General features: G+C 39.5%; 1 protein-coding gene across 4 annotated transcripts in view; it reads right to left on the reverse strand.

Annotated features, from left to right (window-relative positions):
• The window catches only part of SOS2 (SOS Ras/Rho guanine nucleotide exchange factor 2), an 80288-nt gene extending 64322 nt beyond the window's left edge, over positions 1-15966 (reverse strand). For all 4 annotated transcript variants that reach the window (XM_032344177.1, XM_032344176.1, XM_032344178.1 and 1 more), the window contains exon 1: positions 15583-15966. In XM_032344177.1, the coding sequence (XP_032200068.1) occupies positions 15583-15669 (87 nt within the window). In that variant the 5' untranslated portion in view covers positions 15670-15966. The remainder of the gene's footprint in view (positions 1-15582) is intronic.
• Between the last annotated feature and the right edge of the window lie 253 nt (positions 15967-16219).

A 16219-nucleotide genomic window follows, 5' to 3' on the forward strand; every position in this document is an offset into this window, starting at 1 on the left:
AGAGAGGCAGGCAGAGAGAGAGAGGAAGGGAAACAGGCTCCCCACTGAGCAGAGAGCCCAATGTGAGGCTCGATCCCAGGACCCCGAGACCAAGACCTGAGGCGAAGGCAGAGCCTTAACCCACTGAGCCACTCAGGTGCCCCTAGGGACACATGTTTAAATGGTAAAACTATAAAAGAAAAAGCAAGGCAGTGATTACCATAAAAATGGTTACCTTCTGGAGATTTCTATTGAGAAAAATGCTATATTCCTTAAATTGTGTATTTATTTTTTATGCATTTTTGATTGCTTTACTACTTCACCATAAATAAGTTAAAAAAGTTGGAGAATCACCTAGCAAACAGAAAATGGAAGGATAAAATCACAATAAAATAAGTCAAAAGGGCCCTACTAGTCCCCAGCTAATCAATGAAATTAAAACGTCAGAGTCCTGGATACAAAAAGAATATCCTACAAGTTAGGGTGAAGGGAAGAAGCAGGTCATATACAACTTATGTATTAGATCAGTTCTAGTGCTCGCTTCGGCAGCACATATACTAGATCAGTTCCAGACTTCAACCTTAACACTAGAAGCTAGAAGACAGATTTCCAACTTAGAATAAGATTCTAACAAACTATAAATCAAATGTCATGGTAAAATGAAGACATGCTTAGACATAACAGGTCAAAAGTTTTTATCTCCCATGCACCCCTTCTCATTAAGCTTTTATAGTTTGTACCACAGTAAAAACAAGAGTATAAATCAAGAGAAAAATATGGTATAGAAGAAATGAAGGAATCAATACAGAAAAAAGGCTAAGGGAGTATCCAGGATAAAGTGAAGGGAAATTATGAGCGATGTACAACAGGCGTAAGGTCACCAGTCCGGACTGCAGAAGATCAGAAGACTCTGGGAGAAACTGTCTCAAGAAGATGAAATGGCTCAGTCAAATAATTTGTGACTCTTTCTTTTTTTAAAGATTTATTTATTTACTTTAGAGAGAACAGGAGAGCATGAGGAGGGGCAGAGGGAGAGGGATAGAGAATTTAAGCCCACATGAGGCTTGATCTCACAAACCTGATCTCAGCACCCCAAAGATGTGACTCTTGATCTCACCAGGGTCATGAGTTAGAACCCCACTGGGTGCAGAGATTAGTAAAATAAATAAAAACCTCAAAAAAGATTAAATTGGTGAGAGCATCTGATGAATCTAAAAATCTTAAGAGGATATTTAGACAACTGATAGAGAGTTTAAGCTTGAATTAGTAGGTACATAGAAAACTACACAAGAAAACAAGACTATTACTAATTCCAGTAAAAGTAAAAGGTTAAGTAGGAAAGAAAAAGTGGTATATATGTAACAGCATTTACAGTCATAATAATGTAAACTTTGAATACTAATCCAAAAAAACCTAACATATAACCATGGCATGGGATGTGAGGCAGGAAGTATATATGTATGATAAGGTGTGTATGGTGGGAAGAAGGAAATATAATGTGTATTAAAGAATATTAGGGTGCCTGGGTGGCTCCATCAGTTAAGCACTGACAATGGATTTCAGCCCAGGTCATTTTCTCAGGGTTGTGAGATCGAGCCCTCCTTGGGCTCCACACTCAGTGTGGAGTCCGCTTGAGATTCTCTGTTTCTCTGTCCCTCCTCCTGCTTGTGCATGCTCTCCAAAATAAATAAAATCTTAAAAAAAAAAGAGGGGGGGCGCCTGGGTGGCTCAGTGGGTTAAAGCCTCTGCCTTCGGCTGAGGTCATAAAGAGTCCTGGGATCAAGCCCCACATCAGGCTCTCTGCTCAGCAGGGAGCCTGCTTCCTCCTCTGTCTCTGCCTGCTTGTGATCTCTGTCAAATAAATAAATAAAATCTTTAAAAAAAGGGGGGGGCGGATTTTAAATCCTTACCTTCCATTAACAGATAATGGCCAAACAGAAAGATCAAGAAACAGCAACTTTTTTCACAACACTTTAGTGAATCACTTTGAAAAGTTAAAAGTGACTGTTGCTGGAAAGCAGGAAATTTTGTGACTGGGAGGAGGTACTGCTATTTTTCTTATAAACCTCATAAAGTTAGTTATCTTTTTATTTGCAGGAATAATTTTGATAAAATACACTAACTTATAAAGAAATATAATATGAACTAGGAAGTGCGAAAAAGGAGGATACATAAAACTAGAGATAACAAATACTACCTTTTTAAGGACTTTGGGAAAGAAGAGTTTAAGTAAAGGAGTTAGATATTTATAAAGGACCAATATCCAAAAAGCCAGGCTTTATAATATTTCTTTACAAATTCAAGATTTGGGGGAAGTAAATATTTTCTCTTCCATCTTACACTTCTTTAACATGACAAAAGGAAACTTAATTACATCTTACCATATATTTCTATTAGATCAATAGAATTAAGAGACTTCTTTTTTTTTTTTTTTTAAAGATTTTATTTATTTATTTGACAGAGAGAAATCACAAGTATACTGAGAGGCAGGCAGAGAGAGAGAGAAGGAAGCAGGCTCCCTGCTGAGCAGAGAGCCCGATACGGGACTCGATCCCAGGACCCTGAGATCATGACCTGAGCCGAAGGCAGCGGCTTAACCCACTGAGCCACCCAGGCGCCCAAGAGACTTCTTTTTTAATAAAAAGAAAAGCATTTACATTGAAGTTTAGCAAGGGCATTCATAAGGCTATTTCTTAAAACATCCTCCATAAAATCCAAGTGCCCTACTCAGTGAAAGTGATTGTGCATGAGAATTAAGATAATGTCTAACTGGGATGATTTTTTTTCTGTGATTATGATTTTGGTAAATAACCTGCAAAGCAATTTTAACATTGAGCATCAAAATTTCTTATGCCAAACTTCTTAAAGTAACTGCAAATATGAAGTCATAAAAAATATATATATATAATGTTAAAATCCCACACATAAATACTAATAAAACATCAAGTTGATAAAGAACCATACTTTGTAGTCGCAATGTTTACTATCTCAGCACCCTATGAGACAGTAAACAAAATTGCCACACCAGAACTCACCCATCATAGTTTTCTGAAAGACTACTCAGAAAAAGAGCAATTAAAGTAATTTTCAGTCTTTAAAAGTAGATTAACAAGTCAGACCTGTATTTTAGTTACACCATATTTTCAAATTGCCAGAAGGTATTTCCTTATACATACTATAAAAAAGAACAGTCGTGATATTATATATAGATCCATGCATAAACACAAATAAAAATATTAAACTTTACATTTAAATGTTAATTACATTAAATTAACATTATGTTAATTTAAAAAAAAGAAAGAAAATGAAAAAAGCAGCTATAAACCAGAAGAAAATCTCCGTAGAACATATATCTGATAAAGGATTTGTATTGAGATATATACAGAATTTTCAAAACTTAACATTTCAAAACAAACAACTCAATAAAAATGGGCAAAAGACTTGAATAAACACTTCACCAAAGAAAATACATGCACAGTAAATAGCACGAAAAATGCTCAACATTATTAATCAATGGGGAAAAGCAAATTAAATCCATAAACATTCACCTCCTATCTGATCCAGCCACTCTGATAATTACCCAAGAAAAAAGGAAACGTATGTCCATAAAAAGACTTGTACACAAATATTCACAGCAGTTTTATTTGTAATAGCCAAGATATGAAAATCAAAGGTACATTAATAAAGAGATAAACAATGGTATGGTAATATCCACACAATGGAATACTATCAAACAATAAAAAGGAGTGAACTATTAATATATGAAACAAAATGGAGGAATTGCAAAATAATTATGCTGAGTCAAAGAAGCCAGAAAAATAAAAAAAGAGTATATATTGTATGATTCCATTAATACAAAACTCTAGAAAATGCAATCTATAGTAATGGAAAGCAGATCAGTAACTGCTTCAGTATAAGAAATGGGGAGGGAGGGAGAATTAAAGAGTCAGAGTCAAGAGGAAATTACGGGCTGAAGGATATATTCAATATTTTAATTGTGATGGATTCACTGAAATATACATACATAAAAACTTATAAAACTGTATTACTTTAAGGGGTGCTTGGGTGGCTCAGTGGGTTAAAGCCTCTGCCTTGGGCTCACGTCATGATCCCAGGGTTCTGGGATATAGCAAGTCCTGCATCAGGCTTTCTGCTCAGCGGGAGGCCTGCTTCTAACTCTCCCACTCCCCCCGCTGGTGTTCCCTCTCTCACTATCTCTCTGACAAATAAATAAATAAAATCTTAAAAAGAAAAAAAAAAAATCTCACTCTACTTAGCTTAATATTATAAAAGGGTTTACCATAAAATAATCAAAACATGTAGAGAAGACTATTAATGGAGGCTAAAATTTTTGTCATTAAAATTTTCTTCCAATGGAATGAAATGGCACATGATCTGGAAGTACATTCCCATACAGGCAGGCCATTAGCCTGTAAAGCCAAGAAAGTGCAGGCTAAATCACTGGTTTCCAACTTGTTCCAATGGCAAAGCATTTGGAAGTCACAGTGCTCCTAGCAGAATGTGAAAATATTAACAGACTAATATTACACCACAGAAAGCAGAAGTAATATTAGTAAAAATGACTATAAAAGTGTAAACTACAAGCACATATCTGTAAGAGAAAACAAAAGATATCATAACTCTTTTTACTGCAAAACCTCTCTATCTCTTGTTCATTTGTTTTACCTTCTTCCATTACTCATTAGCAAGCAAACAGTAGCAGTCACCACATCACAGACTTCAGAAAAACTTATGAGTGAAAAATAAAATTGAAATTGAAAAAAATTAATATTGGCTTTTTCCCTCTGTGAACCAGGAAAAGATCACTATTCTAAATACGCTTTATTTAAAGTTTAAGGCTCCCTGGGCTAAGTACCCACTTCCTTCAGCATACTACCAAAACTACCACATGTACTCTTTCTTAAAGAACATCTGCCACAGGATCACCTGGATGGCTCAGTTGGTTAAACATCTGTCTTCAGCTTTGGTCATGATCCCAGGGTCCTGGGATGAGTCCTGTATCAAGCTCCCTGCTCAGCGGAGAGTCTGCTTCTGCCTCTACCCGTTCCACCCTGTTCATGATCTCTCTCTCTCTCAAATAAATAAAACCATTAAAAAAAGAAGAAGAAATACTAAAAGGCAACAATACCTTATTTCACTCAAGAGAAAAAATTCAAAGCAAGTTTTCACACCTTAACTATTTTTCTATCTTACTATTAGAATTCAGAAGTGAGATGGCTGGCATATGATATGTATTAACATATTCATTTGACTTTGTCTCAAATAAGATAAATATGATGAGGCTGGTTGGCTTGACAACTAAAACTAACTTTACCAATTTAGTTATGTGGTGGATATTTTACATTAAATTAATGAGTGTGGTAGGCAGAATTCTGAGGTGGCCCCTAGGATTCCTACCCCTTGATGTACATGCTGTGTGTACTCCTCTTGAGTGTGGGCAGGAACTGTGAATATGATGGGATATCACTCCTATAATCAAGTTACCATATAAGGCAAAAGTGACAAAGGTCCCTAATCAGTTGACTTGGTGTTAACAGAAAGATTATCATCCTAGGTAGGCCTAACCCAAATCAGGTAAGTCCTTTGAAAGTAGATCTAGAAGTATGAAATAAGAAACAGCTGCAGATGCATTCCTGTTGGCCTTGAAAAAGCAAACTGACATATTACAGGGAGGGTCATGCGGCAAGGAATGGCAGCAGCCTTCTAGGAACTGAGGGTCTCAGACCTACAGCTGTAAGGAAATGAATTCTGCCAATAACTACATGAGTCTGGAAGAGGACCCCAAGCCTCAGATGAGACTGCAGCCCCAGATAAAACCTTGACTAAGAACCCAGCTAAACTGTGCCTAGACTTTTAATTTACAGAAATTGTGAGACAATAAATTTATACTAAGCCCCTAAAGCTTGTAATAATTTGTTAAACAGCAACAGAAGATGAATACAATGAACTAGATATACAGCTCCAAGGATTCAACGAAAATATGTTTAAAGAACATATACAGTAAAATACATGTTATTAATTAATATCATCATAGCTAAAGTATATTAAAATTAATATTGTTTTCATTTTCCCAAGCCTTCCTGGATATATGGAGCTAAACAAAGTATCTCTAAGCAAAAAGTAACAGTTATACTTACTAGTCTTTTGGCAAGTCCTGGAAAAGCTAGAAAATGAAAAAGTGAATAGCTCTGAAGACCAGGTAACAAATCATTCTGCAAGTCAGGTGGTTTCCAACTTTTTACTTGAGACAAAATTGCAGGAGAACATAAATAAGTTACTGGCTGATATATTATTAAGACTCTTTTTGACAGATAAGAATATAATTTTGTCATATAATTTGAAGAAAGTTTAAAAAATGAGCTTGAGGGGTGCCTGGGTGGCTCAGTGGGTTAAAGCCTCTGCCTTCGGCTCAAGTCATATAATCCCAGGGTCCTGGGATCAAGCCCTGCATCAGGCTCTCTGCTCAGCAGGGGGCCTGCTTCTCCCCCTCTCTCTGCCTGTCTCTCTGCCTACTTATGATCTCTGTCTGTCAAATAAATAAACAAAATGTTAAAAAAAAAAAAAAGAGCTTGATTGCTTTAAATTCTTCTTCTATTTGTGCTAACAAGGATTTTCGGGGCTTATATCTACAGAAGGGAAACAGGAATAGAACTGATGCTGAACTGTGACTCACAGTTCAGTAAGAGCAAGACCCTATCTCATTCTAGCAATAATAGTCACCCATGAAACATGAACTAATTTAAAAACAAGGTAGAGAGCTACACAGATGTCACTAAATAATGCATATTCAATAAAGCTTTAAAATTACTAATTTTTCAAAATCCATGGCATGTGTGTTCTTTTTTTTTTAGATTTTATTTTATTTATTTGACAGACAGAGATCACAAGTAGGCAGAGAAGCAGGCAGAGAGAGATGAGGAAGCAGGCTCCCCGCTGAGCAGAGAGCCTGATGCGGGGCTCGATCCCAGAACCCTGGGATCATGACCTGAGCCAAAGGCAGAGGCTTTAACCCACTGAGCCACCCAGGCGCCTCGACATGTATGTTCTTTTGCTCAACTATATCGTATTAGCAATTCACCCTAAAAGAGAGATATTTTTAAAGATTCTATTTATTTATTTATTTATCTACCTACCTATCTATCTGGGAGAGAGAAGAGAGTGACGGAATGAGAGGGACAGCATGAGTAGGGGTTGTGAGGGAGGTACGGGAGGGAGAGGGACAGACAGTCTGATGTGGGACTCGATCCCAGGACCCCAGGTTCCCAGGATCACAACCTGAGAAGAGGGCGGACGCTTAACCAACTAAGCCACCCAGGAACCCTAAAAGAAACATTTTGATGCTTCACGTTCATTGAAGAAATTTTTTAAAGATTCAATATACAGCATTTTGTTGCTGAATAAAGTATAAATATAAAGACTTTTAAGCATAAACACATTATATCAAAATATAATTATGCAGAGGAACTGGAACGAAAAGTCCAAAGAGAAAAAAGAATAGTGTAAAATTTCCCAACTGTTAAAAAAGCACTTTGATCCTATATGCGACAATATGGAGGAAGGTTGAATATAATGCTAGGTGAAATAAGTCAGAGAAAGACAAATACCATATGATTTAACTCATATGTGGAATTTAAGAAATAAAACAAATGAGCAAAAGGAATCAAAAGAGTGAAACCAAGAAGCAGATTTTTTTTTTTTAATTGTATTTATTCAGAGGGAGAAGCAGGCTCTCTTTTTAGCAGGAAGCCTGACTCAGGGCTCGATCCCAGGACCCCAGGAACATGACCTGAGCCAAAGGCAAACACTTAACCAACTGAGCCACTCAGGCTCCCCAAGGAACATTCTTTTTTTTTTTTTTTTTTTAAGATTTTATTTATTTATTTGTCAGAGAGACAGCAAGAGCGAGCACAGGCAGAGTGGCAGGCAGAGTCAGAGGGAGAAGCAGGCTCCTTGCGGAGCAAGGAGCCCGATGTGGGACTCGATCCCAGGACGCTGGGATCATGACCTGAGCCGAAGGCAGCTGCTTAACCAACTGAGCCACCCAGGCGTCCCCCCAAGGAACATTCTTAATTACAGAGAACAAACTGATGGTTACCAGAGGGGAGGAAGGTAGAAGGGATGGGTGATACAGGTGATGGGGATTAAGGAGTGCACTTCTCATGATGAGCATGGGATTATGTATGGAATTGTTGAATCACTATACTGTACACCTGAAACTAACACTGTATGTTAACTGGAATTAAAATAAAAACATTTTTTAAAAAGCACTTTGCGTGTTTATTTTAAAAGGATCAATGGTGGGGGCGCCAGGGTGGCTCAGTTGGTGAAGTGGCTGTCTTCGGCTCAGGTCATGATCCCAGTCCTGGGATCCAGCCCTGAGTTGGGTTCTCTGTTCATCAGGGAGTCTGCTTCTCCTTCTGACCCTCCCCCTCTTGTTCTCTCTCTCACTGTCTCTCTCTCAAATAAATAAAATCTTAAAATAAAAGACAAGACTGGTAGGGGCGCCTGGGTGGCTCAGTGGATTAAGCCGCTGCCTTCGGCTCGGGTCATGATCTCAGTGTCCTGGGATCGAGCCCCGCATCGGGCTCTTTGCTCAGCGGGAGCCTGCTTCTCTCTCTCTCTCTCTCTGCCTGACTCTCCGCCGACTTGTGATCTCTCTGTCAAATGAATAAATAAAATCTTTAAAAAAAAAAAAAAAAAAAAAAAAAAAGACAAGACTGGTAAAACTATTTTAAAACATCAGTATTTAGAACAAATACAAAACATTATACCTTCTGCAACTATTTGAACTTGAACAATTTTAACAATTAAAAACTTATTTGGGGGACACATAGCAAAAATACAACAACAACAACAACAACAACAAAAACCCTCTAATTTAGGAGAAAGAATCAAGACTCAATGTTGATGAAATTTCAACCTGCTGTGAGAAGGAAGGGAAGGGTGATTGATGGATGATCAGGTTTCTGCCTTGAAAACTGAGTGTATCACTTACACTAGAGGTTTTGGACAATGATAATAAGCTTGGATTGGGTTATGTTGTGAACATCTACAGAGGAATGCCCAGGAAGCAGGGGATATAGTGGTTTTAAATAGGCTCCAAGAGGAGTCTTCTTCAAGATGATATTTTTCTGAAGACTTAAAGAAGGTACGAGGACCAGTCATGCTTTTAATCTGCAGGAAGGTTGTTATAGGCAGAAGAAACAGCAAGTATAAAAACTCCTGAGATTAGAATATGTCTACACATTAGAATCTGTCTGTGAGTACAAGGAAGCCACTGTAGGGAAGGAACAGAGCAAAAAAGTGAGAGAAGTATAGGAAGTCAGAGATGTAAAGGCAACAGGAAGCATCAGAGTGTAGTAACCCATTGAGAGGACTTATTAGACTTTTATTCTGAGAAGCAATAAGAGTTCTGAACAATGGAATGACAAGATTTCACTTATCTCTGCCACGCTGAGAAAAGACTGAACAGGACAAGGGCAGAAGAGAGACCAGTTACAGGCTATTTTAACATTCCAGGAGATTGGTGATGGCTTGGCCCCAGGTGGTAAAAGTGGAAGAGTATGAAATGGTGGTTGAGTATAGCTACAGTTTTTAAAGTAGAGCTAAACAATTTGCTGACAGATTACACAAATTAGGAAAGGCAGGATTCAAGAATAACTCCAGATTTTTATCTGGAGCAACTAGAAGGATGCAGAAGCTGGCCATTTACTAATAAAGGATACACTACAAGAGCAGCAGGTTTGGGTGGGGGGAGAAGGAGATCAGTATTGGTTGAGATGCGGAAGTATCAAGAAAGGAGTTGGTTACCCAACCTCAGGAGAGAGTTCTGAGCCAGAAATAAAAATATGAAAATCATCAGATACAGATGACATGCGAAGCCATGAGGCTGGATGGGATCTACAAATGACTGTAAATAAAAACTTAAGTCCAGGGGCGCCTGGGTGGCTCAGTGGGTTAAGCCGCTGCCTTCGGCTCAGGTCATGATCTCAGGGTCCTGGGATCGAGTCCCATATCAGGCTCTCTGCTCAGCAGGGAGCCTGCTTCCCTCTCTCTCTCTCTGCCTGCCTCTCCGTCTACTTGTTATTTCCCTCTGTCAAATAAATAAATAAAATCTTTAAAAAAAAAAAACAAAACAAAACTTAAGTCCAAAAACTAAGCAGTGAGGAGGTCAGGATAATGTAGTTTGGGAAGAGGAGGAGGACTTGACAAAGGAGAGGACCAAAAAGTAATAGCCAGATGGAGAAAACCTGCAGAGGTTGGTGTCCTGGAAGCCAAACAAGGAAAAGATTTCAAGAAAAAGGAGGAGTTCGACTGCCAAATGCCGCTAATGGGTAGGTTAAGAAAGAATTAGAAAGTGCTATGTAAGTACTAGATAATGTTTGAGTTTACAAAGTGATTTAATGAAGAAAACAGGGAGAATGAAAACTTTATTTGCAAGACAATACTAGTGCTGACATTTAGATCTTGATGTTATTTTGTGTTGCTTCATTTCTACACATTAAAATGTGAAGTGTATAAGAGTTACACCTTTCAAAGGCTTTCTACCATCATATGTTCTCACGTAAAAGAAGATAAGAGTTTTAGGTTGTTAATTTTTAACCGTGACTACATGAGATAATGCTAAATCCATTAGTTCCATTAAAATTCCTTCCTGATTCAAACATGCAGACTAACAGACAATATAATCAAACTACTGTTCCCTGAAAGAGAGGCCATGGTTAATATAAAAGACATACACTTGATTTATGTCAAGTGGTAACACAGGTAATGCTTTGCACAGTCAGCATAAAACACATTAATGGAATATTATTGCTCCATATATACCATACCAAAATTAAACTGAAAATAGGGGACGGCTACTAAATCATAGCTGACAGGGAGCTAAATGCAGCAAGTTAAAATGCATTCCTAATGCTCATCCAGTTCTGGCTGAACCCCTTGGGTCAGTTTGGGTCATTATTAGTTTGGAATAATTCCAAGTGACTCCCTGGAGTTCTACTGTTTTAGTCAGTGGCTTTAGGAAATCCAGAACAGGCCTGACGTCACAAAAAAATCATAGGATATCCTATTCATTTCTAGCTTTCAGCTGGAGTGATATTTTAAAAAAGCAATTTTGATCAAGTTAATCTAATTATTTTGTTACATAAATAACACTACAGGGCTCCTACTCTCAAATAGAAACCTCTTAACCTAGTATACCAACCAGCTTTTTCTTTTCACTTGGTTTTAGTTCTTTAAAACAATTCACCTTTCTACCTTTCCCTCAATCTCAAATCCTTTCTGCCCGCTTTCTTTGTCCTGTTAATTCCTATTGATCTTGCAGATAATTGTTCTTTACTGTCTGTCCTTCTCAGGCCTCTCCCACACAGACATTTAGTTTGGAAGCTTTAGGAGAACAGAGGCCTTACTACACAACCTCAGTATCAACAGTAGTACAGGACACCCATGAGGCACTCAATAAATATTTGAATATATCCTCCAGAACTCAGCACAAATGTTATCTCCCTAGAGAAGCCCTCCTTGACCCTCTTGTATCAGTGACACCAATTTTATTTTCTCAAAGCTCCCTCTACTTTTCTTTTGGGCCCGAGAAAGGTCCAGAGCAGTCTTCTAAAATGGCTCCAAGAGAGAGTAACAAAGGCAGAAACACCAGAATCTTTCAGCGTTCACAAAAGCATTTCTAAACCAAAACCTCCTTCCTTTTTCTTCCTTGCCATAGACTGCTATTTAATTAACTAGATATTGTCTTGTATATCTTATATTTTACACAGATATCTAAGAGCAAACCGTAATGTCTGGGGTGAGGAGTTCATATTTAACCTGAATCAAAGTCAGGAACAATTCAACCACTTCTTTCTAACTCTCTATGACACTTTTAACTGCAGAGAGAAAGGCAACAGACATTTTCTTTTCCACATTTAGCATGGTGAAGAACACCCAAAAGAAAAGGCATCTACAAGGGAAACAACACGGATGAAAAACGTCTAATAAAATTATTTAAAGGCATGTCTTCCATACATAGAATGCTAACACTGATTTTTTCAGCATAAAATCAATAGCGCATACCAAAGTACCAAAGGCATTTCAAAGACACAGGTAATAAGTTGCATTTACAAGTATATCCCACACTCTTTTTTTTCTCCCAAGTAATATGATAGCTTCAGCGTTCTTGGGGAGTAGTGGTGAGGGCATTTATGTTTCTGGCTCTTTTAAGGGAGATACATAATTCAGCAGTAATGTTAACAATCCATGTATTATCCATTTAGTAATATTATTTCCCTCAGCTTGACCCTTTGTAGTTCTTTATGTATTTAAATGCTATACCTGAAGTAGTTTTAAAAGTTAAAAACAACAATAAAAACTTTAAGAACAAAAACAAAACAAAAAGTTAAAGAACACATTTCTATTTCCAAAATTACTTTTCCGTAAATCTATTTTTCAATGTTTGTGCTTTTATGTAGTGAAACAAATATTTAATGTTGGCTTAAAGAATCCCCTGAGGTTTCAGGGTCAACAATGGTTGGTTTAAAGAATCCCCTGTGGTTTCAGGGTCAACTTCACCATGTAATCTGATTTTCATAAAAATTAGCCAAAACTTGAAAATAAGCAAAAGACATTACTAGGTATCTTTCAGTACAATGCTGTGCTCAAACCTCTGAATACTGTCTATTGACTGAGCTATTTTACAAATCTGTGAGATTAACATTGAGATTTTTATCTGGTACAGATGCAAATAATTTCAAATCAGTAGAAAATACAATCCAAAACTTATTGTTCATGTCCCTATAGGATATTAACTAATTTTGTATCTAACCCAACAATCTTAATATTCCTTTATTAAATTGTCTATAAATACCTATCTCCTAAAATTTTCATATGAAGTAGCTTTAATATTAACTTATGAGTTCCCCTATTAGGTAATAAGTTGAATCAAAATCACTGACACACATTCATATATATTTGCATGAGTCATGATTTTACCTTTCAGAAAAGTATACTTTAAGTTTCAGAGGTTCCACCAAGATGCCCAAGTAGAATCTGATAGAGGCAATTAAACTATTCTGTTCTTTTCACATACACACATACAGATATTACATAACTCTAAGCTCCTAACTGCTAGCTATCTCATTTATATAAACCCACACCAAAAGGTTTAGAATGTTCAGTGTTGATGGTAAACAGTTAAGAGCATGGCTTTTATTCATCTTTATTTCATCTTAGTTCCAGCATGGTGCCAGGTACCTAAAATGTGTTCAATAAATATTAATATCAATTAAAGTTCAATTAAAAAAACAGGGATAAATATAGAGGAAAAAAGAAAAAAAAGTTACAAGAAGTATTCCACATGTTCAATGAAGAAAAAGCCAACTGGAGGAGAAAAATCCTAGTAGACCAATACTACCACTACAACTAATCCTAGTAGTCTGTAACTATCTGTTAGCTGGAGGAAGGAAGCAAGCCAAGTTCTTAAGTAAAGACAAAACCTTCCTTGAAATGGCAGGATTTCCCATTGTACAAAGGTATGGCTGGCAGGTATAGACCGGAATGTAACACATCCTACAAATGAAGAGTGAACCTTGAGCTCCTCCTGAGCAGTAACTCTTAGCAGGCACCATAAACCTGCATGTTGCAATACCACAAATATCCAAATGCCACAGAACTGGACATAATCCAGTTATTATTAACACCAAAAATTTTCCAAAAAATTCCATAGGAATATATCTCACTTCTGTAATAATAGTAAATTAATGAATTAAATGGAAATTGCTTTTTGAATTGAGTTCACCACGAAAGACCAAATTTTCTTAGATGTATTTATTCCATAAGCAAAGGATCTATGAGAACTGTACAAGACAGTACAGATCTACAAGACACCCGAACTCCAGGTAAACAAGAACAGCATATAAAGGCAAATTAACAGTCTCAAAGCAATGGACTAGGATACTTGTTCTGGCTTTGTTTCCACCTGAACCTGAAGAAGTAAATCTGTCTCTGTTCATGCAGGATTATTAGGGTCAAAGCTACCTATGGAATAAATTATGCAACACACGCTCAAATGCTATTTGCTACCAGAAAGGACCAGTAGGTAGATACTTGCATCCCACTGCCAAAAATACATGCCTACCTGCTAACTGCACTCACCTTCTGCTGAGTGCAATTACTCACAAAAGAGTCAATAACTATCTCAGCATATCCCCCTTTACTTTTCAACTCCAGACAGAGTTCATTATCACTACTCTTGGCATACTTGCAGTTCTTTCTCCCTCCTTGTAGAATCAGGCTGCCCCAGGAAGTCAAGTCAATTAACTTCAACACCTAGTATACCAGTGAAATGATAACTGCCCCCTAGTTACCTCCACCACCAAGTTCTCAAAAAAAGACATGACCTGGTGTTGGCCCAAGGCAGGTAGTATCTCCTTGTAAGAATTATGGAAACGATGGAAAATCTGAAACTCCAAATGCATGAGGAAAATGTTCTCACCTTTAAAATATACTTCTTCATTTGCAGAAATTTGTTATTTGAAGATTTATTTTTCAAGTGCAGTCTTTCAAATTACTTTTTTTTTTAATTATTTAAAATTTATTGTTATTTTGCACAAAATGCAGACAGTACTTACCCCCTGCATCAATGGCAATGGAAGCCTATGTTCAGCAAACACGATGCCTAATCCTGCAGTCTTTAAATTTGTCTTGACCTTACAAAAAGGTTTATTTTAAAAATGATAGTACGATTATTACCTAAATTCACAAACGGAGATCACCTACAGGTGATGTGATCTCTCTTGTAAGAGAGATGCACCCAGGGTATACACCCAAACTTGACAGGTTATTTTATGAGATGCACCTTTTTTGCCCCCCTTAAAATGATTCCAAGATCTAAACTGCACCCAGTGAAGAAACACCAAGTTTTCCAGGCGAAATCTCTTGTAAACGGATAGGACACCTTTCGCAGGAAGTGAGGGAAGCACTTGAAATTTCCCTCAAGAATTGTAAAAGGAGTATTAGGGCCCACTGACATTTCACACGTGAAACACAACCATGTTACAAAAAAGCACCGCCTCGTGAGTGGACACCCTTGACAAGCAAACTGCCTAGGGGAACACCCCCAAAGAACCTGATTAAAGGTAATTACCAGGCCTGGAAATGAACTTTTGCTTTAGAAACTATGTAAACACCAGCGAAGACTTTCTCTTGCCCTAATCCAGCCTGAGGACAACAAATTGGCCAACGGCGGAAGTTGCTTGACGAAATGACTGCAACATGAAATCCATTTTTATGATCATAACAAAACCTTCCTTCCGGGGCCAGGCAAAAACTTGAGAAAACGTCCTTTTGGATGCAACAGGCAATTCTGAACCCCCCACAGCCAGCCACTGAGCAAGAGCTTGGCCCGCAGGACCCGAGCACTGGGAGGACGTGCAGAAGCCCCGTTAGAAGCTCGCAGGGGCCCAAACCGGGCAACCCCCAACCCCCCCTACCCCCCCCACCCCCCCTGCCAGCCGCCGGGCTCAGCCGACGCTCCGCGGCCGCCCCGCCACCTCCCTCGGCCCCCGCGGCCGCCCGGGCACCGGCACTGACCTTCCGCAGGGCCGAGACCAGCAGTCCCCGCCATTTCGGACTGTTCTCTTCGCTGAAGAACTCGTACGGCTGCGGCGCCTGCTGCATGGCCCCAGCGGCAGCGCCCTCGCATCAGGGGCGGCCCGCGGACGGAGCCGGGCCGGGCGGGTGGCCTGACAGGCAGGGCGCGGGCCGCCTCGCCTCGCCGGCCGCCGCCGCCGCCGCCGCCGCCGCCGCCGCCACCGCCTCCCGCCCGGGCCGCAGCTACGGCCGAGGCGGCTCGGGGGCGGCGCCGGCGGGTGGGCGGAGGCTCCGGGGGCGGTTTCCTCGGCCCCGGCGGCCTCTCGCGCAGCGTCGGCAAAGGAAGCGCCGCGGCCGGAGAGTCCGGGTGACCCCCTAGCTGCGACCGAGGCGGCGGCCTCCTGTCCCGGCGGCTCTGGCCCGCTTCTTGGGGGGCTCCTTCTCCTTTGTCTGGGTTCGGAACCCGCGCGGGGTACGGCTGACCTCGCCCTTGCCCCAACTCCCGCTACGGCCGCGGCTGGCGGAGAGCGGCGGCGGCAGCTTGTCTCCTCATTGCCTCACCCCGCCCTCCCAACAGGCAACGCCGCCCGGCCCGCCCGAGTCACCTCCGGAGGTCTCTGGGGACCGAGCGGACGTG

Source organism: Mustela erminea, chromosome 5 (genome assembly GCF_009829155.1).
Source record: "Mustela erminea isolate mMusErm1 chromosome 5, mMusErm1.Pri, whole genome shotgun sequence".
Classification (NCBI taxonomy): Eukaryota; Metazoa; Chordata; class Mammalia; order Carnivora; family Mustelidae; genus Mustela; species Mustela erminea.